This window comes from Malurus melanocephalus, unplaced genomic scaffold (assembly GCF_030028575.1).
Source record: "Malurus melanocephalus ecotype Western Australia unplaced genomic scaffold, MMel_1.1 scaffold_215, whole genome shotgun sequence".
Lineage (NCBI taxonomy): Eukaryota > Metazoa > Chordata > Aves > Passeriformes > Maluridae > Malurus > Malurus melanocephalus.
The window spans coordinates 988,864-1,004,411 of NW_026623447.1; the positions used below are offsets into that span (position 1 = coordinate 988,864).

Genomic DNA, 15,548 nt, shown 5'->3' on the forward strand with positions numbered 1-15,548 from the left:
CGCGGCGCGGCGCCCTTCAGGTCCAGGTGCACCAGGCGATGCCGCATGCTCTGGCCTCGATTGCTTTGGTCTGTCGCCGCGCCGTCCCGCCGCACTCCGCCAGGCCGCGTCCCGCTGTCCTGTCCCCGCTGTCCCGTCCCCGCCCGCCCGCGCCCTGCTGTCCCGCTGTCTCACTGTCCCGCTGTCTCCGTGTCGCGGTGTCCCGGCGCCGCCCATCCGCCGCTCCCGGCTCGGCGCTGGATACTCCCATTGCCTCTCGGCGGCCGGGGGCGTTCCCCAGGCAGGCAGACCGGCAGGCCGAGGCGAGGCGCGCCGAACGCATCGCTCGAGGCTGAGGAGGCGCGATGGCTCCGCAGCGGCGGGCATTGCCCCGCGGCCCCGACAGCGCCGGGTCGGGACCGGGACCGGGGCCGAGCCGCGGAGGCCGCCGGCACAGCAGGTACCGGTGTGGATCTCTGGCCGGAACCTCCCGCCAGACCGCTGTGCCGGGGGTAGCGATGCTCAGGCCCGGCGGCGCTGCGGGAGCTCGGGTGGGGAGCGGGCCGGCACCGCGTGTGTTTGTAACGCGTTTGTTGTGCTCAGACCCAGCGGCACCGCGGGTGCAGGCCCGGGGCTCCCCGGGATCGGCCGTGCCTCGCTCACCGGGCCTGTTCTGTGCTCCCTCCGCAGCGCCAGGAAGAGCAGATTCCAGCAGGATCCCCGGGGAAGGTGGCTGAAGGCGGCGATTCTCCTCCTCCTCTCCGCTGCGGCCGGCGGTGCTGGCCTCGTGGTCTGGAGCCGCCTCCGCGCCCAGGATGCGATCACCGAGGGTGGAATCCCTGCAGGTGGGGTCACCGAGGTGCTGGCACATCGCAGCGACAACCTGCGGGACAAATTCGTCGAGATCCCCTGCTCGGAGGACTACGACAGCCACAAACGGTTTGAAGGTAACTGGACGGGGCTGTCTGAAATGGGTTGAGGGTACTGAGAGGGCAGTAACAGCCTGGCTGCTGCCTGGGCCTGTGAACCAAACTTGGGCTGCAAAACTCGAGTGTTTCCAGCAAACTCCTGGTAATTGCCGCAAACTCTTAAAGCCCTGAACATTCGGACCTCTTAGGCCAGACCAGAAATTGATTCTGAGAGGTTTTTCTGCCATTCTTACGTAACTCTCTCTGAAAATGCTTTGCTTGGGCTCTGTGAAAAAAAACCTTTTGCTCAGTCTGTTTCTAGTTTATTTTCATACTCTGTTATTGATCCCTATAATAGGCTAGTGAGAGAGTTTGTTGCTGGTCAGCACTATACAGGGTATGGAGTGGAGTTGATTYAGGACATTGTGCCACCAGTGTGTGGTAATTGCACAAGTGCCAATTTCTAACACACTTGTTCTGAGATGTGTGTCTGCCAGTACTTAAAGGGAAGCTCCAGGAGACAGAAGCTCTGTGGCCCTTTGCAAAGAGCCACATRGAGAATAGAAGGCACAGTGGGTACAGGTTGCATTGGGGCAAAATTTTATCATGTTACAAAAAAAATTTTTACACAGTCACCGAACAGAACAGAACCTCCCCAGGGATGCAGTGGAGTCTGTGTGACTGAGGCTTTTCAGGGTAGGACTAAGCACTGTGCTAGATAATCTTATCCAGGYTCTCTTGACCAGAAAAAGCTGAACCAGGTGATCTTTTGAGGTCCTTTTCCACCTGGGCTGTTCTGTGATTCTACAGTTTTTAACTTTCTTCTGGTGCTAGTTCTGATAGGAAATGTTTGACTAATTGCAGGCCCCTGTGCTTGTCAGGTGTCTGTTCTGGTGCTGTTGGTCAAAAAGACTTGTAAGATAAAATAAAAGTTTGTATGTAACCTAGGTTCAGATAGCTTTTCCTCTGTGCTGCTACTGTAGCATCTTTTTTTGGAAGATTCATCCCAAATGTTATTTAGGCTGAGGAAACAGATGAAAGGAAGCTACCAACAAGGAAACAAAGGTATTTTTTTTTTTATTTAACAGTGAACATGAAAACACGTGTTTTGTGTTAACTTTTCATAATTATTGTAATGAGAAACTGCTGCTGGCTGCATTTGCATAGTGCGAGGCCAGAGAAAATTGTAGCTGGTAATTTGGTTGAACTGGGGCTAAAAGTTTCTGGAGGCTGCTACTGGGGCTTTTGCTTAACAAGAGAAATCCCCCAAACCTTGTTTTTCTCTTTCCTGGTTTACAAAAACAATTTTTTTGAGCTGTGAACTTTAGTCTTGGCCACTTCAGTCAGTTACTCTTCCTTGTTAGATAGGCAAGAAGTGTTAGGAAGGCAAGAAGTGTGAGGAAGGCAGGAGCTTCAAGGTCACCTCTCCAGAAAGAGAATGAATGTGTTCTTTATTTTTGGGGGTGTCATGGGAGCAGCAACAAGTGCTGACTACAGGGTGAGGTTTCACCTCTTGGCTTTGTATGAGGATAATTCACTTGCCTTTCTAGTTAGATTTTTGCTTGGTGCTGCTGCTGAAGTTCTGTGATTGATTTGGGTTTTCAGCAGATGTTGTGGCTGTGCTTTCCGAGGATGGGTGGTGTTAGAAGTGCCTGAGCAGCTGTTAATTGGTTAATTAAAGCCAAGCTGCAGTAAGGAGCTCTGCGCTGAGCTTTTCCCCACGCGAGGGTGGTGCTGAGCTGCGCCGGAGCTTCTGTGTCCYGTTCCCGACAGCAGAAAATGCGGATTAAGCTCATTGTCCAACTGGATCAGCTCGGGAGCTTTAGTCACTCGGGAAATAGGTTTGTCACTCAGTAGCTTTTCATTCTCAGTCTTTGCTCTGGCTTGGCACCCGCAGCTGTGGGCTCTGTGTCAGGAGGAGTGGTGACATTCCTGTCACCACTCARTGTCAGATGCTCAGCTGTGAAGTTTCCACAACTAAAATGAGCTTTTTATTTATACACCTGTCCCTGCTTCCAGCTGAACTTGGTGCGACTGAGCTTCCCGTTTGCTTCAAGTGATTTGGTAGCTGGTGTTAGAGCAGGGTTTATTTCCCTGCCTGCCTGTAAACATGCTTTATACAAAATAAAATTTGCTGTTATTCAGAGGCCAAGCACTTAGTGTATTTGCAGRAGGTAGGGTGTTATGTGAGCACAGTCTCACCTGCATTCTAAACTCTGTGGCCAGATTTTGGCCATTTCTGCTGTCCTGAGCCGTGGTTAACTACTTAAACCTACTGTGACTACTGCCTGTGATGAAATCTTACTGCTCCTGTTTAGTTTCTCMTGTGTGTTGACATATTGTGTCAGTGCACAAAGCATCCATGGTCACTGCCCAGGAGACAGAGTTAAAGGTGCTTTTCCAGAGACAAGATCAGGGGATGTGGAAAGCAAAGATGTCTGTGAGAAAAGTGACTGGAAGGGTTTGACACAGACTGCTATGRGGGTGGCAGCTGTAAAGCTTTGCCTGCTCTTGTCCAGCTTTGAGATGGATTGTGTCCTGCCCAKGGCAGGGGGTCGAGAGAGAGGATCTTCAAAGTCGCTTGCAACCAAACCATTCTATGATTCTGTTCATGAGGGGAGCATCTTGATGGGGCTTTTTTCTCCTGTGGATTATCTCTATTTCACCAGTGTGTGGTTCTTGGTTAAACACCACTAAGTMGGAGCACAGCTGCAGTTTGAGCTCTTGGTTCTTTGTGTCACATTCTGGTTTCTGTGCTGAATAAGAGCATGGGCCAGAGGCAGTATTTGTGGTTTTACACATTTTGGTATGTTTCTCCTTTACCTCGATTTACCTGATATCCAAAGCTGATGGTGCCTTATTAGATAAAGGGATTGGATTTGCCAACTGGGCACGAATTTGTGGAAACCATTGGGTACCTCTAATACTAATCTGAATTTCGCCTGAGATTCTCCAGGTRTACTTTTAGCCCTCATTGTTGCCATCTTCTCTGAGACAAAGAAGACACATTTCTTACTGCTGAAATAGTTTTCAAGCAGACTGTTCTGATTTTTTCTTAGCATTCACCCACTGTTTGTGCTGTACTGTTGGTACCTGACTGACTTTATGCTGGACTACATTTTTCTGTTTGTTGGGGTTTTTTCTCCATTTGGGAAAGCTTRTGCTGTTGCCTTCAGAACACCTCCTGCTTCCAGTACTGTTTTTGCCAGTTCCCTGTTAGTGACCCCAGACATGTAACAATTGTCTGAGGTAATCCTGGAGTTTTGCCAAGTCTGGACTCTCCAGCACCAGCCTTTCCTAAAGGATAAGAGCAGTGCTGATGTTTGCAGCCAGAAAAGGAACAAATCTCTTCTGAAATCAGAAATCTTTGCAGAATGTTATAGAAAGSAAGCTCTCAATAGGCAGGTTTGTCCTGGAGTATTGAATTTCTCCTTTGAGTTTATTCCTTCCTAGCTCTTCTCTACTTTCAGCTTTTCCTTTCAGTCCACCTGAGACATGGATGGGGTATATCCAGTAAAGTGAAGTGCTTACAAAATTCCTGGCAAAACATCTCCTGTCAGCCTGGTCAATRTTACTGGTTGCTTTTGATCAGAGCAGACCAATGTTTTTGTCCTCCTTGGATGAATTGATTAAAGTCTTTCCAGGAATTTTGTGTTCTGATGAATAAATAATCCTAGAAGTGGCACTCAGTTCAGCAGCACTGAGAGTACTGGCAGGTGTCAGAAAACACACTCAGCCCCTGTCTCCTGTGGCTTCACATCTCTATAGGGATCTTTCYCAGAAAAGTGCCAACTGTAACACCCCAAGGTCTCTGGTGGCTCAGAACTGATCTTATCTTTTCTTGCCTGAAGATTGTTGACAACCAGACTTACAAGAACTTTCATATATTCTTCACCTGGAACTCTTGCTGCTGACTTGTTATTCCCAGGAGCTTTTAAAATTTAATGTTTGATTTCTTAGCAATGAATTTTAGGAGACTTTTTTATCTTACATGTCCAAACTGTATGCGTCAGGAGTGACTTAAAGAGAGACTTTTGTGCAAAATCTCAGTAAAAACGTGCCCTTCAGGTGGTTGAAGTGGTTTCAATGAGTTCTTTTCTTCCTCTTTTTGTTGCAGGGTGTACTCCTAGGAAGTGTGGAAGAGGTGTGACTGATGCTGTAATCACAAGGGAAGAAGCTGAAAGAATTCGTAGGTAATTTCTCTTTTAGCTCTGACTTTTAAAAGCATTGACTTTAATGACATTGTGCCAATCTGAGGTGTAGCACAAAGCCAGGATGGGTGAGCAGGATGGRTTATTCTGATTAAAATATGAAAGTTTTGTTAATAAAACCGTTTTCCATTTTTGCTGTAGTGAGGGCAGTTCTTTCTCACAGAATCTGCCTGGCTCTGAGGGGCATGAGCACTTCACAGAAAGAAAGGAAAATGAATTAAATAAGTTTTAAAGGATTTTCACTTGGCCTTCATTTGGCCTTCAAATGCAGAATGAAACAATGTGAGCCTTATTGCAGCTGTGTCTCTGTCTGGGTAATCACCAGCTGGTGCTGGCCCTGCAGTCCTCTGTGAACACTAAATGGGAAGTTGTAATCAAAGAGTAGAGGAACTGTCAGATTGTACAGTTAGAAAAGTCATCAGTCTCTCTTGAGTGTGATTTGCCCTTGCTGATCATGGAGTGGGGTGTCAGCAATGCTGGAGTGCTGTGCAGCTCTTGAGCTCATTGTTCACTCTGATTCAGACTCACTTGGGCTCCTGACTGCTACAGCTTCCCTGCGTTTTACACTTTATCTGTACTGCTCCCAAAAATAAAGATTGGGGGGAGGTTTAGGTTTAATCTTACTTGGCCAGAATGTATTTGAAAAACAAAATCTTTAGGGTATTTTTGGGATTTGTGGAAGGAAGCTGAAAGCTCAGAAATGTTCTGCAACACAAATACTTTGTTACATCTTGACAGGATGTAAGAGTCAGTTTCAAATAAATGGGAGCTTCTATTAACTCAATTGGGTTATATCTGATGCATCAAATACCACTTAGYGAGGACGTTGTAAATAAGTTGTAAATACGAGTTGTTTTACGAGTAAGTTGTAAACAAATAAGTTGTTTACGAGTKGTAAATAAGGACATTAAAGGATAAAGTAATCAGACTTCAGTTCTCATCTGAGATTATTGTTTTGCCTGCAGAATAGCAGAGAGGGGACTGTCCTTGGGAGGATCTGATGGAGGGGTGAGCAGTGTCCTGTTACTTTCTACGTTCTTTTACTGCCAAGGCAAGGTTATAAATGCATTTTTTGKGGCTGAGGTGAGGAGATGGAGATTTTTTCCTTCCATTCAGACTTGGAAAAAAATTGGTTTGGAAAGTTATTTCCCRTTAAYACTTCTRCTAGCARTGTAACTCMTTSTTGTGGGTTAAKGTTTCTCCTTTTGTTTCCTTTCTTGAAGAATTTTCTTTCCCATTTTTGTTGCTGGGATGCACTGATTGCCAAGTCATTCTTTTGATGGCTGGGAGGTTGGGGAAGAAAAAGGAGGGTGCTAGGCCCTGGGTGGGGTCGAAGGGTCTCTGTGGGTACTCCTCCTGCCTGGCAGGTTTTTTTTCCCTCTCTTTGGAGAGAGGGAAGTTCTTGTGGGAGTTTTGGGCTCGGGGAGGGTGTGGGTGTCTGTGGGGCGGGGGKTRGCTTCACTTCCTGCCCTGCTTGGCTTGGGGGAGGACGGTGGACCTGCTGCCTGTGGGGAAGAGCTCGCCTGCTGCAGCAGAACCCAGTGGCTTGTTGTCAGTTCCTGTTTGTTGCACTGTGATCTTCTGCCCCGTGCCTTTCCGGGGACCCCAGAAATTCCAGCTGCAGTGGTTGAGTTTTGCTGCATCCCGTCTGCAGCCACAGGATTCTGCTCCTCTTTTTGCCCATCTGGCTCTTCTGGGGTTTCTTGCTGTCCAGACCCTGTGAGTTTGTAGGGGAACTTTTCTCCATCCATCTCTGCCAGTTTGTCCCCCTCCTTGGATTTGAACCATCCCGGATAGCGCCCCCGGCAGGCTGTGACCGTCACTGCACCAAAGGGGAGGCTGTGCCTCTGTGTGAAGCTGKCATTGGGTTTGTGGCTGGGTTGGCTGTTGATATCGTTGTTGTTACTTGTTTCACCTTGTTATACATATTAGCAAAAAGTGTTATTCCCTTTTACCCATATCTTTGCCTGAAAGCCCGTGATTTTCAAAGCTATAATAATTTGGAGGGAAGGGGGGTCATATCCACCACTCCAAGGGGGGTCCYTGCCTTCATTGGCAAACACCTGTCTTTCAAACCAAGACAYTCCTGACTTCTGCAATACAGTTGCCATTTCCTTGTGTTCAATTTACTTATTTCTAGCACCTCTCTTGAACTGATTTCATTTTCATCTGGAAACAGTTGCTATAGCAGAACTGTAAAAGTTTGACTTCTGAAAGTAAATTACAGTGGTTCACAGCATTCACAGCGTAAAGATTGGTTTTGGGTAGACAAAAAAGCCATGTAATGTCTTAAATAGACCTTGGCATAATATTTTTTAAAATGAAAGCAATCCTATTTCTCTTTAACAAGCACATTTATTTTAATTTCTTTCCCCCATCTTTGTTCTCAGAATGTTTTTGTTTAAGAGCAGGAACTGTTTCTTGTGTATTTGTAAACATAGCCAATTCTTTAGTCATCTGCTGAATTAGGGCATAAATTAACAAAAAAAGGAGAAGGGTTTCAATGGGGAAAAAAAAAGATTTGATTGTCCTGGTGATTGCTGAGAAAGATCTGCAAAAAATATAAACTGAGAAACTTAAGCAGTGCTGCCTGTCTCAAACAAKGTGTTTTAAAGATTTAACATTCTGTGTTCGGTTCTGTTGGTATCCCTGGGGTTTTTTTTCAGGTCTGTGGTTGCATAATTTGCCACTTTCCTTGGCTTGCTCTGCCTGTTGGGACCCCCAGTTTGGCTCCTGTCATTGAGGCTGTCACGTGGGTTACCTCTCTTCCACTTTTGGGACCTACGTGGGATTTTTCATTACACTTCCTCAAAGAGGGATTAGAATGGCAAGGTATAACACATAGAGGTTGCATTTGGAGCACAGAAAAATGTTGTCCAACTGAGGGTCGGGAAACTGAGGCAGAGAAGGCTTGGAAGAGATGAGGGGGGAAGGTRAACTTGCTGCCCAAAGCCCAGAGCTGGGCAAGAGTGCTGAGCTGGCACAAGCCATAGTGACAGACAAATATAAATGTTATTTTGGAAGCTTCATTGGCCTTTTTTTCGAAGGGAGGGGAAATGAGGGAGAGGGGAAGATTATTCTCTCGCTGCAATAAAATAAATCTGTTAAAAATCTGATGTCCATGGTGAGGACGAGGTCTGGGCTCTGAGCCAGACCTTCTCACGTCTCATCATCTGTAAATGTGAGGAAGTTCTTGTATGCTGTTAATCCTTAGGGACAGGTTCAAGAAGAAAGTGTAATGTTGTGTGGAGGTTTTACCCAAAATAACGGATAAAAACTGAAAAATGTTAGAAACAAGAGCTGACCAGTGTTTATGCGAAACTGTAGAGTCATAGAACGGGTCATAGTGTGGTGTGGGTGGGAAAGGACCTTAAGGACTATCCATGGGCAGTGACACCTCCCACTGTCCCAGGCTGCTCCAAGCCCCAGTGTCCAGTCTGGCCTTGGGCACTTGCAGGGATGGGACAGCCAAAGCTGCTCTGGGCAGCCTGTGTCAGGGCCTCCCCACCCTCACAGAGAAGAATTATTTTCAGGAGAAGCCTTTAAGTCCACTCTTCTTCCATAGTTTCTTTCATACTTGTTCATCCTGTGCTGCCATTTCCATCTCCCTTTTCCCATGTGCCAGCCTGTATTCCCATTGTCGTGGGGTGAATCTTTGCCTGGTRGTGCTATCCTGGCTCTCAGACACTGTTAGATCCGTGTGCTGATGGGCTGTAGATGAAACTGTCTGTCTTCATTTGAGCCTTTCATCTTTTCCAGTCTCTTACCCACAGAGAGTACAGAATGTTTCAAGCCATAATTCATCCTGTTGTGTCTCTATGCTTCCAAGCTTTAAGGCACTTGGAGAAGGTCTGACTTGTTGCTTAGTGTGTTTGAATAATTCTGTCCAATTTTGTCTGCTGGAAGACTAATTTTTTTTTTTAATACCTCAAACTCACTGTTGCTGTTTAATTATTTTTATTTCTTTCTTAGTCACTTTGTTCTCTCCACTATTCCAAATAAAACTTGTACAGGTTTCTTACTGAAGTGCAGACTGCATTTTCATTGCCTGGGGTTTCCTCTTAACCCCTTTCTAAGCAACACATCTGTTTTTTTTTTCTTTTTTTCCTGTCATACTTGTTATATTTTGAATTCTCAGAAGTGGATTTGTTTCTGTGTATCTAGAAATAATTTATTAATTTAAAGATCTGAACTTGCAGTTTGTGAGATTGTCAGTTGTCTCCTTCCTTTGTTTGCTGCCGTTCCCTGGACTACTGGAGCATAGCACCAAAACTTGTTTCCCATTCTATTTTTTTATGTTGAGAAACTCTTGACAAACAACTRCGTTATTGAGGCTTCCAGGGGCACACCCCAGTTGTCATGCTGAGCTTTCTTATCTTCCTCTGTAACTTTCCCTGGGTTTATATTTATTTATGCAGACACACATGGAGTGAGGCTTGAGGGGCCATGGTAATCTGGTCTAACTTCCAACAGAATCCAAWCAGGAATATCTTCTCCACCAGCAAGCTGCTTTCCCTTGTACGTCTGTCTCTGTAAAGTGATTTAATATTCTGTTCTTTATTCACAGAATGGGAATTGCATTGTTTGTCTTGATGTTTGCCTTAGCTTATGTTTTTTCTTCTTCATATAGATAATGACATTTCCCTTTTCAACTTTCTATGATTTTATAATTCTTCCCTCCCTAATACTTTCTTGCATGTCATGCCTGCTTGTGTGACCACTTCRSTCCTGRTTCATTCACTCAYRTCTTGTAGGTGCTGSTGTCACAGCAGCCCTCTGGTGTCARTGAGACAGCTCATTTACTGTCAGAYCTKTTGGCRTTTRTTTCAAAGCCCCAGAAAAGAAATCCATTGGTGAGCCACTCGGCTCCAGTCTGTGTCCTGCCTTCCAGCAGAACTGGCAGGAGTAGGCAGCCAGGCCTCCCTTTGCAGGGGAAAATTAAATGGTTTAGTCACTGGGAGAWGCAGTGTGATGCCAAGCAAGGGGCTCTGGTGTGGGCTCTGCAGGCTGTAYCCCTTGATCTGCTTTCCAAAATCTGAAGTTCTCAAATGCTGCCAGCTCTGCCTTTTCCAGGGAGGACATAAAGCYTGTGCAGAATGCTTGTCATGTCTCTAGTGCAGACTGCATAGTTTTCTTCCTTCCTAATTAGCCTCCTATTAGTGTGTAGTACACACACACACTCGGGTGAAGGATGTACTGGGCAGCACCTTTCACCTTCCTCACAGCTCTGTGTTGGTGTGATTGTCTTGGTTGTGCTGCACGAACCTGCAGAGGAACTGGTTGTGTCCATATCTGGTGTAAATTTGCACTGGATTCTGTAGTCAAATTCTGCGTTTAATTTCCCCAGCAGTAACCTGACCCTCCCTCAGGCTGGCTGATGTGTAACTCAGGCTGGTGACACTTGTGTCTCCTCGTTAATCAGTGTAATTGGGAAAGGCATTTCCCTAAGAGCAGAACCCTTGTCTGTCTGCTCGTGGTTCAAGTAGGGCAGTGTGTTTGAAAGTCTGGTTGTTCTGAAGTGTGTGCAATGCCTGYAGTGACACCACCATTGGTGTGCTCAGGACTTGGTGGCCATGTGGAGCCTCCATTCTCTTCCCTCTTCTCAGCTGGAGTGTGTGAGCATTCSCTCAAGAGCAGTGGGGGAGGATTTGGAACCTGCCAGCTCTTCTGTAGACAAGTAGAARTAAGGTTTTTTCATTTTTCTCTTTTGGATAGTGTGTCTGCTGCTTTCTTTAAAAGTTTCACGTAAAACCTTTTTTACGTGAGGCTGGAGGAACTTGTGTGGATGTGAACAGGTAGTTCATGATTGGCAGTCCTTTTTAGTGAGGAACAAAGGCAGGGCCTGGCAGGGTTTCCAAGATAGGAACAGTGATCCTTTTTTTTATGCTGAGAAGTGCTGGGTGCTTGCAGATTCTTGAATTCTTTTAGCAGTAAGAGAGTGGAGAGTATGGGATGAACAATACTAAAGGTCCAAAAGAATATGTATTTAGCCTTTTTTATTTTTTTTTTTTGAAGAAGGCTCTATTTCACTTCTATAGAAAGTTTTGTAAATCAGGGTCTGGGGGTAGTTCTGTCAAACAGTCTCTCAGGAACAGAGGTGTAGATATGTGTTTTCCATCTTTACACGAACTTTGCAGACCTTTCATCCTGGAACACAGTCCTGAACTGCAGGCTGCCCTATGATCTGAGAGGGGGWCTTGAAGTAATCAAGATTTTATCCTTGGTGTCAGAAAATAATGGTGAAAATGTTTAATGTTTTGAAGTGACAGAGGCCAAAATAAATGTTTTGGTTTCTTTCCCCAGTAGCTATTAAGCTAAGAGCTCCGTGCTCATGTGTAAGCAAGTCCCTGTCTTGGCATTCAGTTGTTTTCCCGTCTGAAACAACCTTGAAAAGTATTCTTTCTTTTTCTGATTCCCTCTTCAGCCTTTATCTGGCKTTTTAGTGTTGATATTGTAGATATTGYCTTCTGAAGCTGGGAATAACAACASTTSTTGGGGATATCWTTTTGGGGGTGTCCTTTGTTGATTCAGTTGAGGGTATCTTTCATTGATTCGTTATTTTGGCTCTTCCTAACTGTAATCATCTGGAGTTTGGGGAGTGAGAAGAAATGTGTAAGTTTGAAAAGCATGTGGAAAGAGTTAGGCAATTTGTTTTTAAATTAAATTCATCTTCTCATCTGTGTCCTGCTATTTCTTATAATCCACTTAATTATGGTCACAAATATATTTTTGAAGCTATACAGGAGCAATTTTTCTTCTAGTTGTGGTTTAGATTTTTGTACGGAACCAGAAACCAATAAATGAAAGTATTTTGCTTCTGAGGCTTGAGTAAAGCCTATTACAAGAGCTRCTCTTGCATGAGTGTGAGATTACTTGTTTTCTTAACAGTCCTCTGAAGCTTCTGGAGAGCTGTGAGAAAGGGAGATCTGAAAAGCTCATGCTGTGTCCACTTGAATAACTTGTTACTTTATTTGTTTTTTTTTTCCAATGGGTAAATAAGATTATTTAAGGAAGTTTATTAAAGAAAGGTTGTTATTATCTCCTGTAAAAAGAGATGTTAGTGGGGTTCCCCTGATTCAGCTCTGGAGCTCAGAGCAATCAAAGCTGCAGAGATTTTCTAAGGGGCTGTTATGAGTGTCTTTCTCTGTCACAAGTGTTTCTACTGCTGAGATTTTGTTAGAATAATGTGAATGGTCTGTGGTGCATCCACATTGTCAGATTCCAAGAAGAGTGCTCAGATATTGTACATCAGAGAAGTCATTACTTCGGTGTCAGTCAGGTTAATTAACTGTTGGTATTTGATATTTCCAATATAAAAGACTGTCTATTAGACAGTCACATTTTAAAATATTTTTTTAACTGATAAAGAACAAAGGTATTTTGTGGACAGCAAGAGACATACAAAAGCATACTTTATTCAATTTWGAGAAACATTTTAGAGTCCTGAGAGGTAGCTCCCTGTGCTGGCAAATCTGAATGCTAATCTTTTTAGCTTCTTAAGAGCTCAGCAGAAGAGTYTGACTTGAATTGGATGAAGAAATTGAGTGAATTTTCATATGTGAAAACTTTTCACTATGTTATTTTCTTTTTCAGCAGTTCAGAAATAGAGGGAAAGTTTGCCTCTAGTAAGCCTTAGGATTCTAATTGTTCTATTAAACAGTCTTTTAAATGTCTGTATTAAATATGAGAAGTATACAGGAACTTGTGGTGAAGGAGAAGTTTTAATAACAAATGCTGGACAAGATAAATATTAGTGCTGCTACTTGAGCACATCACAAATACTGGAAAATGAGTCATCTTTGTGTGCAAGAGAAATGTCTTTAAGAAGGGATTCTGGAGCACAGGGTTTTACCCTGAGCCCTTTGGGGGAGATGCTGGCAATTCCCTGTCAGGTCTGAATCTCAGGAATAGCAGTCCTGTGCTTTTTTCATAGTACCTTAATATTCTCTGCATCTCTGCAGGGATCTGGGGGAGGTTTGCAGTTGTAAAAGAAATGTTGTATTGTGAACTCAAAGGCTGGAAACTACTGTTTTTACYGTGGAGGCTGTGGAAAGTGAGAGCCAACTTGGGACAGTTATTAAAGGTCATAGTTAAATAATGATAAAACCTTTTCAAGCTCATTTTCCCTTCTTTTTTTTTTTGTTTCCTTTTCCAGGCATCAATTTTGGACTTGCATTCCGGAGCTCTTTCCATGGGGAAGCATTTTGTTAATCTGTACAGGTAAAATGTACAGGGGCTGTGGTTTCTGCCTCCTGTCATCCCACACCTTCCCCACCCTGCCTCTTCCAGTGTCTCGAGCCCCTGGGCTGGGATTAGTGAGGAGAGACTGTGCAAGTTGGTTGGATTCACCAGTTTCTATGATCAGTTAAAGAGCTCTCCTGGCATGAAAATGGATCTTTTGTTGATTTGGGCTCTTTGAAAGCTGCCATTATCTTTATTTTTGTGTTCCTGCACCAGTAAATCATAGTATTTTTTTCACAGTTATAGTCTAGTTTGTCAACAGTGGAAGAAATTAAATAGCCTGAACCCTTAAAAACTTGAATCCATGTGCTTATTTCATGATGTGGGAGGGGATTTTTTTAATGCCTGAGGAATTCCATTACCCATTGCAGCATTTCAATCCTTTAATCTTTTACCATTTGATCTTTTTAGCATTGCTTTTGGACTTCATGCTCAAAAGCATTTGTYGGATTTTTTGTGTTGTGTTCTCACWTTTTTTGGTGGGTAAAGCACGGGTGGAGGTGAGAAGGCATTTTCTTAGTCTGTTGCTTAGTCTGATTCATCAATTCCTCTTTTAGACTGTTGTTTCATTTTTCAGGTACTTTGGGGACAGAATTCAAGACATCTTCACAGAAGAAGATTTTGCATTATACCGGTAAAGATWTTCAGTGACTGCTGAATGAATCACAAACCAGAACTTTCATGTTTTTTAGTTTTTTTGTAGAGTGCAGGTTGGGAGGGGATTACACTTTGCATTCATACACTGGATTTTGCAGCTCACAATAATAATCTCTGAGAGCTAAGATGACTTGAAGAGAAGTAAAAGGACCTTTTGGTGACAGATGAACAATATCAGCTGCTTTGAGCTGCATCAGCCACATCAGGACAGTTTTACAGTGTGAAATACTCAGGATGCTGCAGCACCACCCATTTCCCTTCCTGCCCTGCCAGCAAAGAGAGTTGCTCCTTGGAGCTCTGGGGGGATCTGCTGGAACATGAGAGCTGGGATGGAAAACCCTTCATCATTACCTCCTTTCTCACACATTATCCAAAAGGGATTGTGTGAGATGATAGAGACAATTCTGTGCTGTTACTGCATCAGGAACTTGGGTTTTTTTTTGAGGCAGAGTGTTGCAAACATTAAAAATGGTAAAGCAGGAAGGGAAGGACTTCAGATTGCTCATGTTCTGGCTGGAGAAGCAGCCAGAGGATGAAATAGCCCTGTAATGAAACAGCTCTGGCATCTGATGCTCTCAGCGTTCCTGCAGCCCTGCTTGTCCACTTAACAAACACAACAAACCTAACGASTTCCATGTGTCACTGAAGGTGTGTGGCCAAAGTTTAGGAATGAGAATTCTTTGTTGACTAGACACAATAATTCTTTAGTTATGCATTTCAGTTGGTTTCTCATAATTTAAAATGTTCCTGGTTTGAACATTTTAACTCTTTTGCTTTTTTCCTTGCCTGCGTGAAGGAATCTGACCTCCCTCTAGTGGTGGAAGGAGAGTTAAGTAGCCAAATAGGTTTATTAGTTTTATTAAAATAAAAATTAATTAATATAATCCTTAAATATTAATCACTTCAGGCTCATTTCTATTCAACAATTGTTTCTAGATATCATTATCTTTATAAATGAATTTTAAAGTGTTTTTACTTCTGATCCCAAAATTGCAAAAATTAGATGATTCCTTGGTAGTTATTTAACTTTGCATAAAGAAAATGCATAATTTCTGTTTAACATGAACAGAAGCATTCAATTTTTCAATAATTTTATAAATTTRTGCTGTGAGATGAGACAGCTGCTAGGGAATGTCAATATTCCATTGGGATTTCATGCCAGTACAGGGGATGTTTCAGTGAAGTGAAGTGCTGGATGTGAAACTAATACAAAATATATTGTTAAATGCTTCTGTTCATATTAATGGCAGTGCTTTAACATAGATTGTAGTACTTTATGGCCTTAACAAATGATTTGATGCTATTCTTGGGAGCATTTATCTTCATTACTTTCCCTTACCTAACAAGGTCATTTTAAAAATACACTCTTGAGAAAAATAACTGAATGTAATTCATGTCTTAGTATTACTGATTGCAACAATAACGAATATGAGTAGGCTTCCTGAGCCAGAAGGCTGATTGCTTAACTGTCTCTATCAAAATTTGGTTGCTTCAGAACCAATTTGGTTTCTAGGCTGATACTTTTACCACCATCTGCCAAGCACATGACAGC

At 43.6% G+C, this 15,548-nt stretch overlaps 1 protein-coding gene across 2 annotated transcripts in view; it reads left to right on the forward strand.

Moving 5' to 3' along the window:
* The first annotated feature begins 47 nt into the window (after positions 1–47).
* OGFOD3 (2-oxoglutarate and iron dependent oxygenase domain containing 3) overlaps positions 48–15,548 on the forward strand; it is a 36,915-nt gene continuing 21,414 nt past the window's right edge. For both annotated transcript variants that reach the window (XM_057374060.1, XM_057374062.1), the window contains exons 1-6: positions 48–439; positions 670–926; positions 5,005–5,080; positions 6,064–6,106; positions 13,254–13,318; positions 13,917–13,973. In XM_057374060.1, coding sequence (XP_057230043.1) covers positions 345–439; positions 670–926; positions 5,005–5,080; positions 6,064–6,106; positions 13,254–13,318; positions 13,917–13,973 — 593 coding nt within the window. In that variant the 5' untranslated portion in view covers positions 48–344. The remainder of the gene's footprint in view (positions 440–669; positions 927–5,004; positions 5,081–6,063; positions 6,107–13,253; positions 13,319–13,916; positions 13,974–15,548) is intronic.